At 40.7% G+C, this 19,249-nt stretch overlaps 1 protein-coding gene across 1 annotated transcript in view; it reads left to right on the top strand.

The window, feature by feature from the left end:
- The window catches only part of APPBP2 (amyloid beta precursor protein binding protein 2), a 52,416-nt gene that overhangs the window by 19,074 nt on the left and 14,093 nt on the right, over positions 1-19,249 (top strand). The window contains exons 2-9 of the mRNA XM_087924960.1: positions 2,477-2,565; positions 5,948-6,099; positions 7,995-8,118; positions 15,343-15,511; positions 15,979-16,068; positions 16,750-16,817; positions 16,915-17,020; positions 18,831-18,955. Of these exons, the coding sequence (XP_087781086.1) occupies positions 2,477-2,565; positions 5,948-6,099; positions 7,995-8,118; positions 15,343-15,511; positions 15,979-16,068; positions 16,750-16,817; positions 16,915-17,020; positions 18,831-18,955 (923 nt within the window). The remainder of the gene's footprint in view (positions 1-2,476; positions 2,566-5,947; positions 6,100-7,994; positions 8,119-15,342; positions 15,512-15,978; positions 16,069-16,749; positions 16,818-16,914; positions 17,021-18,830; positions 18,956-19,249) is intronic.

Below are 19,249 nucleotides of genomic sequence, written 5' to 3'. Positions count from 1 at the left end.
TTTTCAAGAAACGTTTGGACAACACTTGTTTGAGCATTCCTGCACTGAGCAGTGGCTTGGACTAGAAGATCTCCAAAGTCCCTTCCAAACCTTTGATTTTATGATTATTGCCAATATGTCGCAGTAGTTTTTAAAGGAAATCTAAGTATGAATTTACACTATGAGGTTTCTTTTTCAGAGATTCAGGATATGAAAGCTGTGTTGGTTCAGTGGGATTTGGCATAAAAATTGCCACTCTAAATAGTTCTTTATGTTGTAATTCATGAACTTGCTATTTTTTTTCAAGTAATCAAGTTCATAATCTTTTTTTTAGTTCCCACAGTCTTGGTGGGAATTGCCCTACATATAAAATTTAGCACCTGTCCAGTTAAATGTGTCATCTAAAACAAAGATGGTCTGTTCTGGAAGGGTTTTAGTAACAAATGAGGTTATTTAATGAATACTTCCATTATATAATTGCTAAGTAATGAATGATTCTGGCTATTTGAAAGAGCAATTAAGATACATGGAAAGGTGTGTAATATACATAGCAAAGCAAAATACCATGACTTTAAAACCTGATTAATCAAACTATTGGTATTAAAGTGATTAATATTAATGACATATTTATTGACCTGGTTAATGCCTGTTGTCAACTTCCTGACTGACAGTTCCAAGCAAAGCAAGCACACTTGAGACCTACCAACAACTCAATGTAAAATTTTTGAGTACATTATTTTGGCACCATTGAAGACAAAACCAGATCTACCCAATTTCCGTGCAAACCCACATAATTCACTATGTAAATTCCCCAACCCCCTATTAATGCAGGTCATATTGTCCAATTGAGTGGTATTGGATTGTTATGAGAAAATGTCTCTGTGTTTGGCTGATATCTGCAGATGTGTCCTTGAGTCTCAGGCCTCTCCTCCTCAAAGTCTGGAGTGCATACTTTCTTACCCATCCCTCCCTCCTGATTGTTGGCAAGCTGAGAAACAAAAATGGTTGCAACAGCATGAGTGCACTTTGAGCTTGAAACCTACATTAATCTGTGATTTGTTGAACAAGATAGTGTAGCATGATTAACATAGGACCCTGAGCTATGAATTGGGCAGACACGCTTTTTTTCATTTGTTTATTTCATATTTGGAGGCAGCAGTGATCCCACCAGAATAGCAAAACTGAAATTTCTGCTTGGTCTCCCTACCCTCAAGTGCTATTTATAGGATATTTTTGGATCTGAGGGAAAATAAGTGGCTTAAAAGTTTAAAGCTACAAATCTAAATATTTGGACTGCAAGGTGAATAGCCATATTTTCATTTGCTTCAGTATGCTAACTCAGCTACAGAGGACAGATTACTAACAGAATAACAAAGTTGGAAGGGGGCTTGGAGGTCTTCTAGTCCAACCCCCTGCTTAGGCAGGAAACCCTATACAACTTCAGACAAACTGTTGTCCGATCTCTTATTAAAAACTTCCAGTGTTGGAGCATTTACAAGTTCTGGAGGCAATTTATCCCACTGATTCATTGTTCTTCACTGTCAGGAAGTTTCTCCTTGGTTCTAGGATGCTTCTCTCCTTGATCAGGTTTTATCCATTGCTTCTTATCCTGCCTTCAGGCACTTTGGGGGATAGGTTGACGCACACACACACACACACACACACACGCACCCATGCTACTGAATTTATTTGCTTGATTTTTTTTCTCAGTGTAAGAGTCATTCTTTTTTTAAAAAAAAACAAGGACATGTTCTTTTTAATAAAACATTAGATCTAGTTCCCTCAAACTAGAACACATTGTCTTAGGGAAAGCATGCAGCGCGTGTTGTAAACATTTTTCCTCTTGGTTATACAGTTATGCAGACTGCTAGGAGAGCAATATATTATTTTCTAGGGCAGGGGGGAAAAGACTACTAAATCCTTTGAGTGCTTCAAAAAGAAATTAAAGCACAATCCAAAAGATATTTTTAATGAAAAAAGGTGGTCTCCTCTCCTTTCCTGATGAGACAAAAACATCCTGGGATTAAAGTAGTAGCCTTAAGGAGCTATTTTAAGAATTGTCTTCCTGTCTCCTCTTTCTTCATGGTCCCAACAGCTATCTGTTTGGGGCTACTTTCCCTAAATTTACTATCCTCCAAACGTAGGATTTTCAAGTCTCAGAATGCTGTCTCAAAAATCCTGTGAGATGAAAACTCTATATCTGGGAGATATCCAACTTGGAGAAGATGACACTTAGAGGATTTCAAAGGGGGACAGGGGAAATGCATGGAAAATAAAGTGGATTAAGAAATAATAAATAAAATAACATTATTTTGTTTGCTTGTAGTATCTGGTATTCAGGAATAAACTGCCTTTATATGCAGGTAGTTCTCAACTTACCGCCATAATTCAGAGGAGTCTTGAAATTGAGCAAACACTCTGCCAAAACCTGTTTATGAAATTATCACCTGTTGTTATATTAATAAAAACCACGTCTCTTTTTTCTTCTTTTATGCAGCTTTACCAACAAGGCCGACTATGCCAGCTGGGTAGTGAATTCTGTGAATTAGAAGTTTTCGCCAAAGTGCTTCGAGCTTTAGATAAAAGGTACATTTTACAAATGTTGCTCCCCCCGTATTATATTTCAAACAGGTTTTGCCAGTAAAAAGTTCCTCAGCACAGTTTTAATGCTGATAAGCAGTTTTTAAAGTCCCGCCTAATTTAAGTATGAATATACTAAGATGGTTCTTGATTGGGGCCATAATGAGAGAGCTGTTAAACCTTCAGGCGGGCTAGCTTGTCAATTGTAGTTACACAGTAGTTTCTTCTTGATTAAAACGGGGCTGTTACAAGTAGCACTTGACTTAACAACCATTCTTTAGCGACCATTTGAAGTTACAACGGCACTGTAAAAAGTGACTTATGACCGGTCCTCATAAGGCATAATGCATTTACAACCATTGCAGCATTTCCAGACACATCAGAATTGGGTTGCTTGGCAACCAAGGTGTATTTATGATACACACGATCACATTTGTGACTTTCCCAGCTAGCATCTGAGATGGGAGAAGCCAGATTCACGTAATAACTGCATGATTCACTTAGTAACTACAGTGTTTCACTTAACAACCATGGCAGGAAAGATCGTAAAATAGGGCACAACTCACTTACAACTCACTTCCACTTCAGCAGTGGAAATTTTGGTGATGAAAGTCAAGGGCTACCTAAATTAATGGAAACTGCTAGTTAGTTCTTCTTGGGTGTATTCCCTTAGAGTAGGAGATGAACAAACTGAACCCAAGGGTGGGGTCAAATGCATCATGAGCCTGGAGTCCCTACACCTTCAGAAGGGACCTAACTACAGCCCCTCCTCCCCTTGAAGTCCATTGGCTCTTACAGATTAACAGAGTTAGAAGGGACCTTGTAGGTCATCTAGTCCAATTCCCCACCCAAGCAGGAGACCCTACACCAGTGATGGCTAACATTTTCGGCATTGAGTGCCCAAAGCGTGTGCATGCATGTGCAACCCCCAAAATGCAATACCTGCACCCCTGCGCATATGCCCCCTGCATGTACCCCACCCTGACATGCACCCCCCCGGCGCATGTGCGGCAGAGACCCGAAGACCAGCTGGCTGGCAGGCGCAGCAGAGCTGAGCTGGGGTGACAACTTACATGCCCGCAGAGAGGGCTCTGCGTGGCACCTCTGGCACACGTGCCAAAGGTTCGCCATCATGGCCCTACACTATTTCTGACAAATGGCAGTTCAATTTCTTCTTGAAAGCCTCCAGTGATGAAGATCCCACAACCTTTGAAGGCAACTTCTGTTCCATTGGTTGATTGTTCTCACTGTCAGGAAATTTCTTCTTATTTCCAGGTTGAATCTCTCCTTGTTCAGTTTCCATCCATTATTCCTTGCCTGGTCTTCGGGTGCCTTGGAAAATAATTCGACCTCCTCTTCTCTGTGGCAGCTCCTCAAATATTGGAAGACTGCCATCATGTCTCCCCTGGTCCTTCTCTTCACTAGACTAGCCATGCCCAGTTCCTGCAACCGTTCATCGTATGCTTTAGCCTCCGATTCCCTAATCATGCTGGTTGCTCTTCTCTGCACTTTTTCTAGAGTCTCAACATCTTTTTTATACTGTGGTGACCAAAACTGGCTGCAGTATTCTAGATGTGGTCTTATTAAAACTTAATAGAGTGGTATTAGTACCTCACCTGATCTTGATCGTATCCCTCTGTTAATACAACTTTAGGATTGCATCTTATCTGGCCCCAATTTGTGTTGACCATAACCAATCAGATTCTTGTGTATATTTTGCATGGAATAAATTTGCAGTGTTTTGAACACTATCCTGACTCTGTCTTCCCCCCCGCCCCCCAAGTACTTTTGGGGAGATTTTTTTTTGTGCCTGACTCTTAGTTTTTCCTCCTCAAAATTCCAGAATACAATTACAGGAACTATTCATGCTGGGGAAGCTGCATGAATGTGCTTGCTTGTTTGCTTGTTTTGTTTGATTTCTATGCCTCTCAACTCTCCGAAGCAACTCTAGAGTGTTTCAGCAAAAAATACCGTATAAACCATGAAAAGGATAAATAGAGACCATATATTTAAAATTCTCTTAAAATTCAGTTAAGCTTCTTGGGTTAACATTTTCCACGGGGTGTGTATACCGTCTCTGGCTGTAATGCTGAGTGATGGAGTCCTTCCTGTTTAGCAGATTTGGATTGGAGTTCCAGTTTTTGTGTAAATTGCATTTGGTGTTTGTGTTTCCCCCTTTGCTGAGAACGTGGCATAAGTCTCTTCTGTAATATCAAATGCGTGGGCTGTTGGAACGGGTTGGGTGGATCTATTAAAATTTCACCTGCTGTTCTGACTTCCTCTGCAGCTGCAGAGAGGAAAAACTAACACCGGTGCGAGGAGTGGGTGGGAATCTGTTTTAAAGGGATTAAACAAATTGTTGGACTGTTCAATGCAGAGCCTTCCATGAGGCCCTACTGCTGATCTCGGTATCTGTTGACTAAATACGAAGATGCAGTGTCACCCTAAGCATGTTTTTCACGAATATGTCTCTCTTGATAATCGTCTTCCTGAATCTGCTATTTTTTAAAAGTTCCGGCTCCAAAATTTGCCAGTGGCTGGCTGTAACTGGCTAGAAATTACCTATGGCAGGCAGAGTACAGTTACACCTTGACTTATGACCGTAATGGAGCCTGCCCATTAGGGTCCTACATTGTGAAGGTTGTACAGCAGGTGACCATATGACTGGATCCAATGTTACGACCTTTTTTTGCAACAATTACAGGTAGTCCTTGGCTTGCAACAATTTGTTTAGTGACCGTTCAAAGTTACAATGGCACAGAAATATGTGACTTACGACTGTTTTTCATAATTACGACCATTGCAGCATCCCCATGATCGTGTGATCAAAACTGTAGCCTTCTAACAAGCAACGTCAATGGGGGAGCCGGATTGACTTAACAGCAGGGTTACTAATTTATCAACTGCAGTGATTCACGTAACAACTGTGGCAAGAAAGGTCATAAAATGGGGCGAAACACAATACGTGTCTCACTTAACAACATAAATTTGGGCTCAATTGTGGCCGTAAGTTGAGGACTACCTATATTAAACCCATTGCTGGCTGTGGTGCAGTTTTGCTGAAAAAGTAAATGCCCGTTTTCAGTAAAAATGTTAAATTGTGGTCACATAACTACGGATACTGCAAACAGCCATAAATACAGGGCAGTTGTTGAGCACCTGAAATTCGGTCATATGATCTCTGGGGAGGTGGCCGTCAGAACTTTGGAGCTGAGTTGTAAGTACCTTTGGGGGGAATCCATCCTAACTTTGAAAGGTCGCTTGACGACCAGTCGCAAGTCAAGGACTACCTGTATTTTTATAGACATAAAAAAGACCACAACCTTTTAGCATTGATGGAAGGCAGGAAAATGCTCTCATCTCCGCTGGTGCTTCTTTTGTCTTCTAGGCATCTCCTTCATCACTGCTTTCAGGCACTGATGGATCACGGAGTAAAAGTTGCTTCGGTCTTGGCCTATTCATTCAGCCGGAGGTGTTCCTACATCGCAGAATCAGATGCTGCCGTAAAAGAAAAAGCGATCCAGATTGGGTTCGTCTTAGGTAACTCGCTGTAGATAAAATATTAGCCACTTGGCTTAGTTTACAGGTACCTTTAAAGGAGCCATGGCGGCGCAGTGGTTGGAATGCAGTATTGCAGGATAACTCTGCCGACCGTTAGGTGTTTGATCCTGATCAGCTCTAAATTAACTCAGCCTTCCATCCTTCTGAGGTCGATAAAATGAGGACCCAGATTGCTGGAGGCAGCAATATGCTGACTCTGTTAAACACCTTAGAGAGGGCTGTAAAGCACTATGAAGTGGTATACAAGTCTTAAGCGCTATCCCTATTGCTCTTGCTTTAAGGGTTATGTGAAAATGTAGCACTTTATCTTTTTAAAAACAAATCAGCAAACTGGATATGGAGAGTTTAGTTTGTCTCATTAAGTAGGTGAATAGTTGAAGATGTTGTAGGGAGAGGACAGAAAGTTAGACAAAGGATAGACTGGTTCAAATTCCTACTCAAATGTAGACTTGCTGTGTCATACCTGATTCCACTAATCATATATCATTCAAGGAGTAACTATTTTCTATAGGAGCAAGGTTAAAAGGCTTTCGCTTTTCCCTTCTGAAACTAAAATCTACGTGGTATACAGTTAGTCCTTGACTTATGACTGCAACTGAGCCCAAATTTCTGTTGTTAAGCAAGAAAGTATTAAGTGAGTTTTTCCCCATTTTACGACATTTCTTGCCACAGTTGTTATATGAATCACAGCGGTTGTTAAGTTAGTAACACGGTCATTAAATGAATCTGGCTCCTTCATTGACTTTGCTTGTCAGAAGGTCGCAAAAGGGGATCACATGACCGCAGGACACTGCAACCGTCATAAATACAAACCAGTTGCCAAGTGTCTGAATTTTGATCACATGATCATGGTTATAAGTGTGAAACACGATCATGTGTCACTTATTTCAGTGCTGTTGTAACTTCAAATGGTCACTAGGCCAATCGTTGTAAATCAAGGACTACCTGTGTTCAAAATGATTGTTGCAGTCATTTATCCAATGTTTCCGTCTCTTTTTCACCCCTTCTGTGGCTTCAGCAATAGGGACGTACATAAGAGATGGAGGGAGGGTCTCTTTTCTTGAAACCTCTCTGTCTATTTGTCTCTGCTTCAAAAACAGGAATGGGCAGTTTAGCCTCTAGAATTGAGCATGACCAATTTGCGTGAGAGACCAACTCGAAGCTGTTGCTAAATTCCAAACAAGCCAGGGCTGTTTTGGGCTGAAACCATCTTTTTTTTCTGGGAGAATCCATGCAACACATGCGTTTTAGTGACAGGGCATTTCTCAGATCAATTTGTCCTCCTGCATTGTTAAGAAGAAAGAGAATTGTAGTCTTCACTCTGAAAAAGCATGGAGGAAAGACATGTTTAAAATGTAATAGGACACTCCCTAATTTATAGCTCATTCTTCTTAAATGTTAAATTTAAGGCCATTACATCTGTTAACACTTTAGGCCTTTCTCTCGGTCACCCATGCTGTAGTCAGCTCCCGTTTTGGATTACTGCATTATACACCACATGGGTGTATGTTGAAGACCATCTGGAAGTAGCGAACGTGCAGTTTTGGGTGCCTCACCATTTTTTGTTAGTGGGGCTTCCAACAAAGCAAAATCTACCATCATTGTTTATATATCAGTTGATGTGTTCTTTATATGTATATAAAACTTGACTGTTGAGAAATCACCCCAGTAACTGACCTCTTTTCTTAACCAGCATGCTTAAATATTAGCAGACAGCTTGAATTTCTTTAGACCTCCTGTAGTTACAGACAAGATAAAAAATGTGACCCAACACTTATCTTATTAGGATTAGAATCACAAGTGGACATCAGTGTCTTTTAAAAATAAGATCCGTTGTGTTTTGGAAATAGGCAGTGATATCTTGATCTTTCTAGGGGGGTTTCTGTCTGATGCTGGCTGGTACAGTGATGCCGAGAAGGTCTTCCTTTCCTGCCTTCAGTTATGTACCCTTCATGATGAAATGCTCCACTGGTTTCGTGCTGTCGAATGTTGTGTCAGGTAAGCACTGCTCTGTCTTGAAGGCTGAAAAAAATTCAAGCAGCAAAATGAATCTCTGCTTGTATGAAGGGATTATCCAGACGTTTCAACACATGACTGCTTTTTCTGTCCTCCCCAAACAGGAGTAACAGGATGGAGGAAGGAATTTTTTTTTAATGTAAACAGTCTCTCCTTTGTCTGACCCGTTCCGCACAAGAAGGGGTTACAAGAGAGAGTAAGCAGTTGGGAAATACACCAAGCTGCTTGTGTAATATACTGGCAGCTGATGGTGCCAGCACATTGCTTTCTATGTCTATTTCACATTGCGTGGCTACTTACTCTCTTTGTAACCCCTTCCTCTCCAATGAATGTAATTGCAAACATTAATTCACTTCTATGAAGGAATTGTCCAGATGTTAACAATATATGATTGTTTTTTCTCTCCTCTCCAAACACTGAGATGGAGGAAGAAAAAAAAGTGATTTCTCTAAACATTCTCCTGCATCTGACCCATTCCCCACACTTGCATAGCAGAGAGATTGGAGAAGAAGTGATTACAAGAGAGTAAGTAGCTGGGGAATATGTCAGAATGTCTGTGTAGTGCACTTGCAGCTGCTAGTGCCAGCACATTCCTTTCTATGTGTATTTTCCATTGTGTTTCTACTTACTCTCTTGTAATCCCTTCCTCTCCAATGAATGTAAATGCAATTTAATTAAAAATTATTCCCTCCTTGTTTAATTCCAAGGGACAGTGGAGTGCTTAGCAGGCAAATAAAAGTGGAAGATATTGACCTGATTCGTCTTGTCAGTGTAGTTGCAGTTATGTGATTTTTTTCCACTTAGGGACCACTTCGCTTAGCAAAAGTCGCTAATCCCAACTGAGATCATTAAACAAGACTACCAATATACTGAAGTTCAGTAGAGAGATCAACATCCAAGATATCTTAGAAGAGGGGTGTCCAACTCAAGGCCCCGGGGGCTGCATTCGGCCCGCGATATGTGCGAAGAGGAAAGATCAGGCCAGCATGGCGCCGGCCCGGTCTACCCAATGCAAAGAGGAAACATGCCAGCAGTTTGTGGAATGGCATCGAGCTGACCATGGCCACCTGGTTGGCCACTCCCACCCAGTCAGCCGCACCTCCCCCCATAAGCCCTGATGCAGCCCTCAATGAAATTGAGTTTGACAACCCTGCCTTAGAAGATATTCTTTATTTACACGATCCTTTAGAACTAGAAGATAAAAATTAGAACAGTGCTCTGCTCATTCGCAAGTTGGAAGATTACAGGAACCAGTGGAATAGTATATCCGTAGGAACATGGCAAGCAACAGAATTCCTACAAGTTCTAACTATAGGAGAAGAATTGGCAGAATGAGGGGTTGGAGTTAAAAGCCACAAGCTAACTAAGTCCAGCCCTTCTTCAGTGCATTAACCCTTGTCTAACTTTAATCAGGTGCTGACTGTTAGTTGATTCTTGTGCATAGGCTTTTATCGGTAAATCAGTTCTATTGAACCTTCATGAGGACTTGGTCTTTCCAACCTGATATTATTAATCAAGCTATATCAGCAAACGTGGAGAACAGCACTGGCCAACATATTGGAGTACATTCTAAAAGACTCCCAAAAGGGACTTAACAGATTGTGCATACAATGCTCCTAATTTCACATGCTGGCAAAATAATGTTTAGGATCAGCCAATGCAGGTCAGGGCCCTACCTGGACAGGAGTCCCCAGGAGCCAGATCAGGGGTCCCCAAACTTGGCAACTTTAAGACTTGTGGAATTCTGGGAGCTGAAGTCCACAAGTCTTAAAGTTGTCAAATTTGGAGACCTCTGCCAGATGTTCAAACTGGTTTTAGAAAAAATTCAAGGAACATGAGCCGATACTGCTGATGTAGGCTGGATAATTGGGAAAGTTGAAAAATATCAAAAAGAAGGCAGCATGTGCTTCAAAAAAACGAAGAAATGAGTTGTGGGTTGTGTTGATCATGTCAAGCTGTGGGTTAGAAAAATGGCAATCACAGAACATCTCCTCAGGCGAAACTTACATGCAGATCAGGAAGCTGCAGTACAGACAGAACATGATGAACCCATTGGTTTCAGGTTGGCAAAGGCGTGAGACAAGGCTGTATGTTGTCTTTATTCAGCCTACATGCTGATTATGCATTAAGTGGGGCTGATTTGGAAGACGATAAACGTGATTTTAAAATTGGAGGAGGAAATATTAGTAATAGGCACTATGCTAATGACAAAGGTCATTGCTGTGGTTATGATTTCTTTATTTTGCCCTGTAGACACACCTCCATTAAAGAGAAAGCCTGCTGGGTTGTCTGAAGAGTATAAACACTTCTAATTTTTTTCCTTTAAGAATTGGTTGTATGTAATACCACTTTATAATGCCTTGGTAAGACCACACTTGAAATACTGCGTCCAGTTTTGGTCGCCACAATTTAAAAAAGAGGTTGAGACTCTAGAAAGAATGCAGAGAAGAGCAACAAAGTTGAAATTGGGTATGTCTAATGAAAAGAAGGACTAGGGGGGACATGATAGCTGTGTTCCAATATCTGTGGGGCTGCCACAAGGAAGAGGCAGTCAAGCTATTCTCCAAAGCACCTGAAAGCAGGACAAGAAGCCATGGATGGAAATTAATCACAGAGAGAAGCAACCAGAACTAAGGAGAAATTTCCTGATAATTAGTACAATCAACCAGTGGAACAACTTGCCTCCAGAAGTTGTGAATGCTCCCAACACTGAATGTTTTATGTATATCATTTCAGTGAAATAGTATACAAAAAATCCAGTTGGCTTGTGAAAAAGCACCTGTGGAAATGGTAGAGAGTTCCTGCCTGAGCAGCAGGTTGGACAACTGGAAGACTTCCAAGGTCCCTTCCAACTCTGTTATTCTGGTTGCTGATCTCAACTTACAATAGTTCATTTATTGACCATTCAGAGTTAAAATGGCACTGAAAAAAGTGACTTATGTCCATTTTTCACACTTAGGACTTGCAGCATCCCCATTGTCACATGATTAAAATTCAGATGCTAGCAACCGACTCATATTTATGACAGTCACAGTGTCCGGGGCCTTGGGATCACCTTTTGTGACCTTCTAATAAGAAAAGTCTATGGGGAAGCCAGATTCACTTAACAACCAACTTAACAACTGCAGTGAATCACTATCACTTAATCACTATGGCGAAAGTTGTAAAATGGGGCAAAACTCCCTTAATAAATGTCTCACTTAGCAACAGAAATGTTTGGCTCAATTGTGGTCATAAATCAATGACTACTTGTATTTCAGTCAGTGCTACTTTTATGTTTCCCTGTTTGCACAACAGATGGATTAAAGGAGGAAGATCCTGTTCTTTGTGTGTTTTTTTATGAGTAACTTGAAAGAGGAAACACTGTTCTTCCTTCATTAATCAGTATCGTTTAGTATGTTAATACCAATTACCTATTAAGGCTGAACTGACAAACTGGCTCACCTGCCTTTGGGAGTTCATTTAACTCCTTAGAGCCAGTGCCTGCTTTGTCTCAATGGTGTTTTTACCATGGTTTAAATGGAAATTTTGTCTAGGAAAAAAAATGTAGGTGGGAAAGTTTAATGATAGGAAAAGCTTGATTATTATTATTATTATTATTATTATTATTATTATTATTATTATTATCAGTATCATTATCATTATCATTATCATTATTAATGTGTATGGCATTTATGTGCCATCCTACTCCCACTTACTCTGGGCAGTTTGCAGATTGTTAAAAAAAACATTTAAACACAAGGAACAATACAGGTAGTCCTCGACTTACAACAGTTCATTTAGAGACTGTTCAGAATTACGACACTAAAAAAAGTGGCTTATGAGTGTTTTTCACTCTTACGACCTTTGAGATATCCTCATGATCATGTGATCAAAACTCAGATACATGGCAACTGGTTTATACTTACGACCATTGCAGTATCCCAGGGTCACATGTTCCCCGTTATGACCTTCTGACAAGTAAAGTCAGTGGAAAGCCAGATTCACTTAACAACCGCGTTACTAACTTATCAACTTCAGTGATTCACTTAACAGCTGTGGCACGAAAGGTCGTAAGAACATACATTTTGGGCTCAAATGTGGCTGTAACTCAAGGGCTACCTGTATTAGAAAATACACACACACACACACACACACACACACACACACACACAACTAAAGAACAGAAACGGCAGGGAATACTGGACAAGGAAAAAGAAGGGAGTTCAGTAAACATTGCCGAAAGCCTTGGTGAAGAACCACATCTTCGGGATCCTTTGAAATATAGTAGAGTGGGGGCTGTTCAAATCTCTATTAAAGTTACAAAGGGGGGGGGGGGAAGTCAAAATACAGTGGAACATCAGGTCACGAACGCTCCTGTTCGCGACCAAATCGGATGGCGACCAAAAAAATCCACTGGGTCATGATTCAAAAATCGGGTGGCGAACAAAAAGATTCCCTTTCCGTGCCGATTTCCCCTTCAGCGCCATTTATTTTGACTGTGCACATGCATAGTCATTTGTGCTTCCGGACACGACCAAATCAGGTTGCAACTGGAGTCTGGGAACGGATTACGGTCGCGACCCGAGGCTCCACTGTACAGAGAATGTCCAGAATTATCTGCCTCTATGATTTTGTGCCTACAAGAAAGAGTTATTTAAACTGAAGAGTGCTCAGAGAAGCCTGGAGGGAAAAGCATTACTGCCACTCCTCAACTTACAGCTGTTTATTTAATGACTGTTCAAATGTTACAACAGCTCTGCAAAAAAGTGACATGACCGTTTTTCACACTTATGATCATTGCATCCCCATGTTCATGTGATTTACACTTGGATGCTTGGCAAGTGACTCCTATTTATGACGGTTGCAGTGTCCTGGGGTCATGTGATCCCCTTTTGCAACCTTCTGACAAGCAGAATCCGTGGGGAAGCCGGATTCACCTAACAGCTGTGTGACTAACTTAACAGCAGTGATTCACTTAACAAATGTGGTAAGGGAAGTTCTAAAATGGGGCAAAACTCGCTGAACAAACTTCTCACTTAGCAACATAAATTTTGGCGTCAATCGTGGTCATACATGGAGGACTATTTGCACAGGTAGTTTTTGACTTATGACCGGGATTGAACGTGGCAGTCACGACTATAAACTGGGATGGTCGTAAAACAGGGCACCATATGGCCAGACTCAATTTTAATATCTTTTTCACGGTGATCATTAATCAAAATCAACAGTTGTTAAGTGAACCCATTATCAGCTCTGGGGCAGTTTTTTTTCCAGGAACCAGAAGTAGTCTGATTTCCAACAAAAACATTATATATTTTGATCAATGTGACTGTGGAGCACCATGAATGGCCATAAATGTAGGCTCATTATTGAGCACCCAAAATGAAGTCATGTGACCACGGCGGGGAGGGCATTTGATACTAGGTAATAAGGATTTTTTTTGGGGGGGGGGGGTGTGAATCCAAACTTTGAATGGTTGCTAAGTGACCACACTCACTGAAGTCAAGGACTCACTATGGTTTCATGGAAGTCATCAGAATACGACATAGGGTGATTTGTAAAGTCATAACTCTTGTTTCTATCAAGTTGCTCGAGATATCAATAATTACTTTTATAAATGCTCTCCGTATTAAGGTGATTTGTCTAAAATACATTATTTTCCCTTCATGAGAAAAAGAAAGGATTTGAGAGTTAAGCTTTATGTTCTTTGTTTAATACAATTCAGAGGCCACCCAATTTCAAACAATTCTTGAGGGGGCTTATAGCAGAACAATTCAAGAAACCACCTGCACTCCTCCAGAAAGTTTCTCCAAAGCGTGCCTTTATAATATTAAAATACCAGTTCTTATTTAGAGGTATGTTGGCGTGGTTTGGACATAAATACTTCAGTACAATAAAACCTGCTAGTTGCAAGATCATGGGAACTCCCATATCTGGAGCATTAAAACATGTAAAAACACTTATTAGGTGCAGGATGAAAATTCTTTTCATAATCTCTGACCATAATATCTTACCTTCCTTAGTGGTGCTGTAATTTCATTGGAACCTGGAAAGTATATTAGACTTTCTGATTACAAACAATAATTAATACACTGTCTTGATTCCTAATTAACCATTAAACCATGGGTTTTCCACTTCAGATAGAATAAACTGCGCTAGTTCGCCCTATTCCGTATGTTTTGCGTTGCTGCATACAAAAATGTGGATAGGCAATAAATGTCTTTAGGCTGGTAAGTCATGCTTGAGTGTTGGTATATTAGAACTGAGCTATTGGGGGGTGGGGGGGCAGGTGAAAGTTGTCTGGTTGTGGATTAACTGCCATATTTTTATTGCTTACTATTTTAAGGCAAGGATGAGAAATCTTCCGGATTCCTTAATAATCATGCCATTTTAGTACAGGCAGTCCTCAGTTATACAACCATTTGCTTAGTGGCCAACATACCCTGAAAAGAGTAACTTATGGCTGCTTTTCACACTTAATGGCCATTGCAGCATCTCCACAATCTAAGTTCAGATATTTGGCGATCGGTTCCTATGGATGACGGTTGCAGTGTCCTGGGGTCATGTGATTCCCCATTTGCGACCTTCTGGCAAGCAAAATGAGTGGGGAAGCCAGATTCACTTAATAACTGTTAGTAACTTAACAATGGCATTCATTTGCTTAACGGTGGCAAGAACGGTTGTAAAATGGGGCAAAACTTGACTGTCTCACTTAGCAAGAGAAATATTGGGCTCAATTGCTTTAAGCTGAGGACTCTCTGTGCAGGTAGTCCTCAACTTACAACCATAACTGAGCCCAACATTTATGTTGCTAAGTGAAAAATTTGTTAAGTGAGATTTGCTCCATTTTACGGCTTTTCTTGCCACAGTTGTTAGCGAATAATTGCATTTGTGAAATTAATAGCTGGTGGTTAAGTAAATCTTGATTCCCCATTGACTTTGCTTGTCAGGAGGTCACAAAAGGTGATCACATGAACTTGGGACACTGCAACAGTCATAAACATGAACCAGTTGCCAAGCATCTGAATTTTGATCACATGACCGTAGGGATGCCGTAAAGGTTGTAAGTGTGAAAAATGGTCATAAATCACATTTTTCAGTGCCATTGTAACTTTGAATGGTCACCAAATGAACTGTTGTAAGTGGAGGACTATCTGTAGTCTTGTGTGAGAAGCATTCAGCAACTTGTGGGCTATAACATAGTTTCCTGTGCCTCTTTCCTAGGTTACTACATGTCCGGAACGGCAACTGTAAATATCACTTGGGAGAAGAAACCTTCAAATTAGCACAATCTTACATGGAAAAACTCGCCCAGCACGGCCAGCAAGCCAACAAGGCTGCCCTCTACGGAGAGCTGTGTGCTCTGCTCTTTGCAAAGAGTCATTACGATGAGGTGAGTCTGAAAAACGGGCAGGTGCTTTCTCTCCAAGCGAGACTCGGCTTTGAATTAACTGAGCAACAGTGCACAGCAGATAGAAACATGATTTTGCAGCAAGGTTCTCGTGTGATGCCAACAGCACTTGGGTAAAGTTAGCCGCCTTCCCAGGTTTAAGGGTTAAGATCTGCAAGAACACCAGGGTTTTTTTGACTGTAATACGGCCTGGTTGGTAGGAACCAGTTGGGAATAGATACTTGCTGGCTGTATGTCTACACCTTAGCCAATACTCCTTGGCCTCAGGCAGGCTGTTCCCACCATCCAGCCAGAGCTGAAGAATTTTCTTGGATGAGAAAGAAGAAAACACGAAAGTCCAGTTGCCTCCCGAAAAAGTACCTTTAGGAAACCATGACTTGGATGACTGGGAATCTCTACGGACTCTTAGTAACCAATGATTTTTCCACTTTGGATGTATGTCCCCATAGGCTTACAAATGGTGTATAGAAGCAATGAAGGAGATCTCGATTGGTTTGCCTGTAAAAGTAGTTGTGGATGTTTTACGACAAGCCTCAAAGGTAAGTTGAACAGTTATTTATGTGCTGCTGAGGGCGACAGGAAATCAGACCATTTTTCTTGAGGGTAGCGCCTTATTTTTCTTGAGAGAAAAATAAATATTCGCAAAACTCATAAAACTCATAAAGGCAGAGGGAAAAATACAGGTAGTCCTCAACTTAACGACTACAATTGAGCGGAAATATTTATGTTTGCTAAACGAGACAGTTAAATGAATTTTGCCCCATTTTATGACATTTCTTGCCATAGTTGTTAAGTGAATCACTGCAGCTGTTAAGTTAGTAACATAGCTGTTAGGTGAATCTGTTTTCCCATTGACTGTGCTTGTCAGAAGGTCACAAGGTGATCAAATGACCAGGGACCCTGCAGCCGTCATAAATATGAGTCAGTTGCCAAGCCTGTGAATTCTAATCACCTTGACCGTGGGGATGCTCCTCTAAGTGTGAAAAACGACCATAAGTCATTTTTTTTTCAGTGCCACTGTCACTTTGAGCGGTCACTAAATGAACCGTTGTAACTTGAGGACTACCTGCACCTAAACATTGGCCCTCTGCTTACACACTCTGCAGTTGAGATTGCAGGTTGTGTTTTGGGTCCTCCTTCGAGGTGTGGGGTGTGACAGCAAGAAGACAGGATGGTCCTTTGAATATACATGCAGCCTTAATTTCTTCCATCTGTTTTAGGCATGTGTTGTGAAACGTGAATTCAAGAAAGCCGAGCAGTTGATAAAACACGCAGTATACCTAGCACGGTACGTAAGAGGGCTCTTGAAATGCTACAACACGCTCCATCCTTTTGGGAAGATTTTGTGATGTGTTTTTTATTTTTTATTTTTTTTAATCTTTCAGGGAGCATTTTGGAGCCAAACATCCTAAATATTCAGACACTCTACTTGACTATGGATTTTATTTACTCAACGTAGATAACATATGCCAGTCAGTTGCAATTTATCAGGTACGGTTTTGGTTTCATAATTTATCGCAAGGCAGTATGTTATAGCAATAAGCACTTTATGGTGCTTAATACCGCTTTATGGTGCTTTACAGCCCTCTCTGAGAGTCAGTATATTGCCCTCAACAATTTGGATCCTCATTTTACCCATCTCGGAAGGATGGAAGGCTGAGTCGACCTTGAGCCTGGTGGGATTTGAACTGCCAAATTGTAGGCAGCTGTCTGCAGCAGAAGTAGCTTGCAGTACTGCACTCTTAACCACTGTGCCACAGAGGCTCACATAATCAGAGATTATGTGCAATGCTTTCTTCTCCACAAGGTCAGAGAAGAGGCGTGCCAAATTAAAGTCAAAACAGAAAATCATTTAGTTTCTTCAGGCCTAATTTTGAACTTTATCTCAAGTAGAAGCTGGCAATACGATGCAAGACGGAAAAGAGTAAAGAAAAAAAATATATGAAATAGGGTGAAAACTATATATAGGTAGTCCTCAACATACAACCACAATAGAGCTGAAAATTTCTGTTACTAAGCAAGGCAGTTGTTAAGTGAGTTTTGTCCCATGTTATCAGCTTTTTGGGGACAGTTGTTAAACTAATCCCTGCAGTTGTTAAGTGAATCGGGCACTCATTAAGCAAATCTGGCTTCTGCCATTACTTCGCTGGTTGGAAGCCGGCTGGGATGTTTGCAAATGGTGATCACTTGATGCCCGGACAGCGCAACTGTCATAAATACATGGCAGTTGCTAAGCATCCGAATTCTGATCACGTGATCCATGGGGATGCTACAACCGTCAGAAGTGCAAAAAAACAACCCTAAATTATTTTTTTCAGCAGTGTTGTAACTTTGAATAGTCACTAACCAAATGGTTGTAAGTCGAGGACTATATATAATGCTCTTGTGCTTTATGCAGCCCTCTTTGCAGTATAGCCAAAAAAAAATCTGCCCTCAGTTAATTTGCCTTTAAAGGTAGCTTGTATCATCTTAGATGAAACCCTAGATTAGAAGTAAATAATACATCAATCAAGGAACTACTAGTTCAGAGAAACAAGGGGCAGTAAATGAGAGACTAGTCAAGAGCCCCCCACAACAACCTCACCGACACTGACAGGGCCAGCACTGTATATAAAGTGAGAGGAATCCCCACTAGCATCAATTAGGTCATGAACCATCTGCAAAAAAACCCACCAATCTCAGAGAGCACCAAGCACCCCACATTTTAAAATAAATCATATAGTAGGTAGTATTAGTCTACCTGCCTTTCTGACCAAAGGATGAAAAAGAAAAGAGTAAGGGGATTATTATAGCTTCACCTTTCTTTCCACTGTTCCTTCTGAGGGAATACTTGAACCTAGCCAGTTCCATTGGAATGTCCCAAGTAAGGCTGTCTTATCCAAAACTTGAAACAATTTTCCTTTTTTTTTTCAGTCTTACGTGCTTAGTTAAGGCGATGGCATTTAGGAAGTCCCTACTATATCTATGGAGATTCTCTGTCATCCAGGTCCTAGTTTTGTCCCAACGGTGCTTTTTTTTCAAGAAGCGACTGGACTTGTTTGTTTTTCTTTGAAGACGCTTCGCTTTTCATCCAAGAAGCTTCTTCAACAGTTACCTTTTGTAAAAGCACCTCTCGGGCAAGTCCCTACTATGTTAAAACATGCTGTACAAGAATGTAACCAACCCTAAGGTAATGGGCAGGAAGATTCTGTTTGCAGCTAATCTGATGTTAGATATGTAAAAAAAATAGTTTTGACTGCAAATTGAGTTACTAAGGCCTAGATTATTATTGTTATTATTATTTTTGCACAAATCATTTCAGACAGCCTTGGACATCAGACAGTCGGTGTTTGGCGGCAAAAACATCCATGTAGCTACAGCTCATGAAGATCTGGCATACTCTTCTTACGTTCACCAATACAGTTCGGGAAAATTTGATAATGCACTGTGAGTACTGTATTCATTTAGGGCCCAAATGATTTTGTTCTTTATTTCAAAGTCCTTTCTGATGTTAGAAAAGTACGTTTGGCTGAGATGGTAAATTTCAGAATTCATCTCACCCTTTTGCCAGAACGACAGATGATTTCTCTCTTTCTCCTTTGTAAATAAGAAGTTAAAAAATACTTGGTAGCCATTTGTGGGTTTTTTTTTTAGTTTTTGAAATATTCTGCTGTAGAGACATAGTCCTCAACTTACAACTGTTCTTTTAGCAACCATTCAAAGTTACGACAGCATTGAAAA

This window comes from Pseudonaja textilis, chromosome 1 (genome assembly GCF_049901715.1).
Source record: "Pseudonaja textilis isolate UNSWEBS1 chromosome 1, rPseTex1.2, whole genome shotgun sequence".
NCBI classification, from domain to species: Eukaryota; Metazoa; Chordata; class Lepidosauria; order Squamata; family Elapidae; genus Pseudonaja; species Pseudonaja textilis.
The sequence above is the reverse complement of the archived record's forward strand: the minus strand, read 5'-3'. Positions and strand labels throughout refer to the sequence as shown.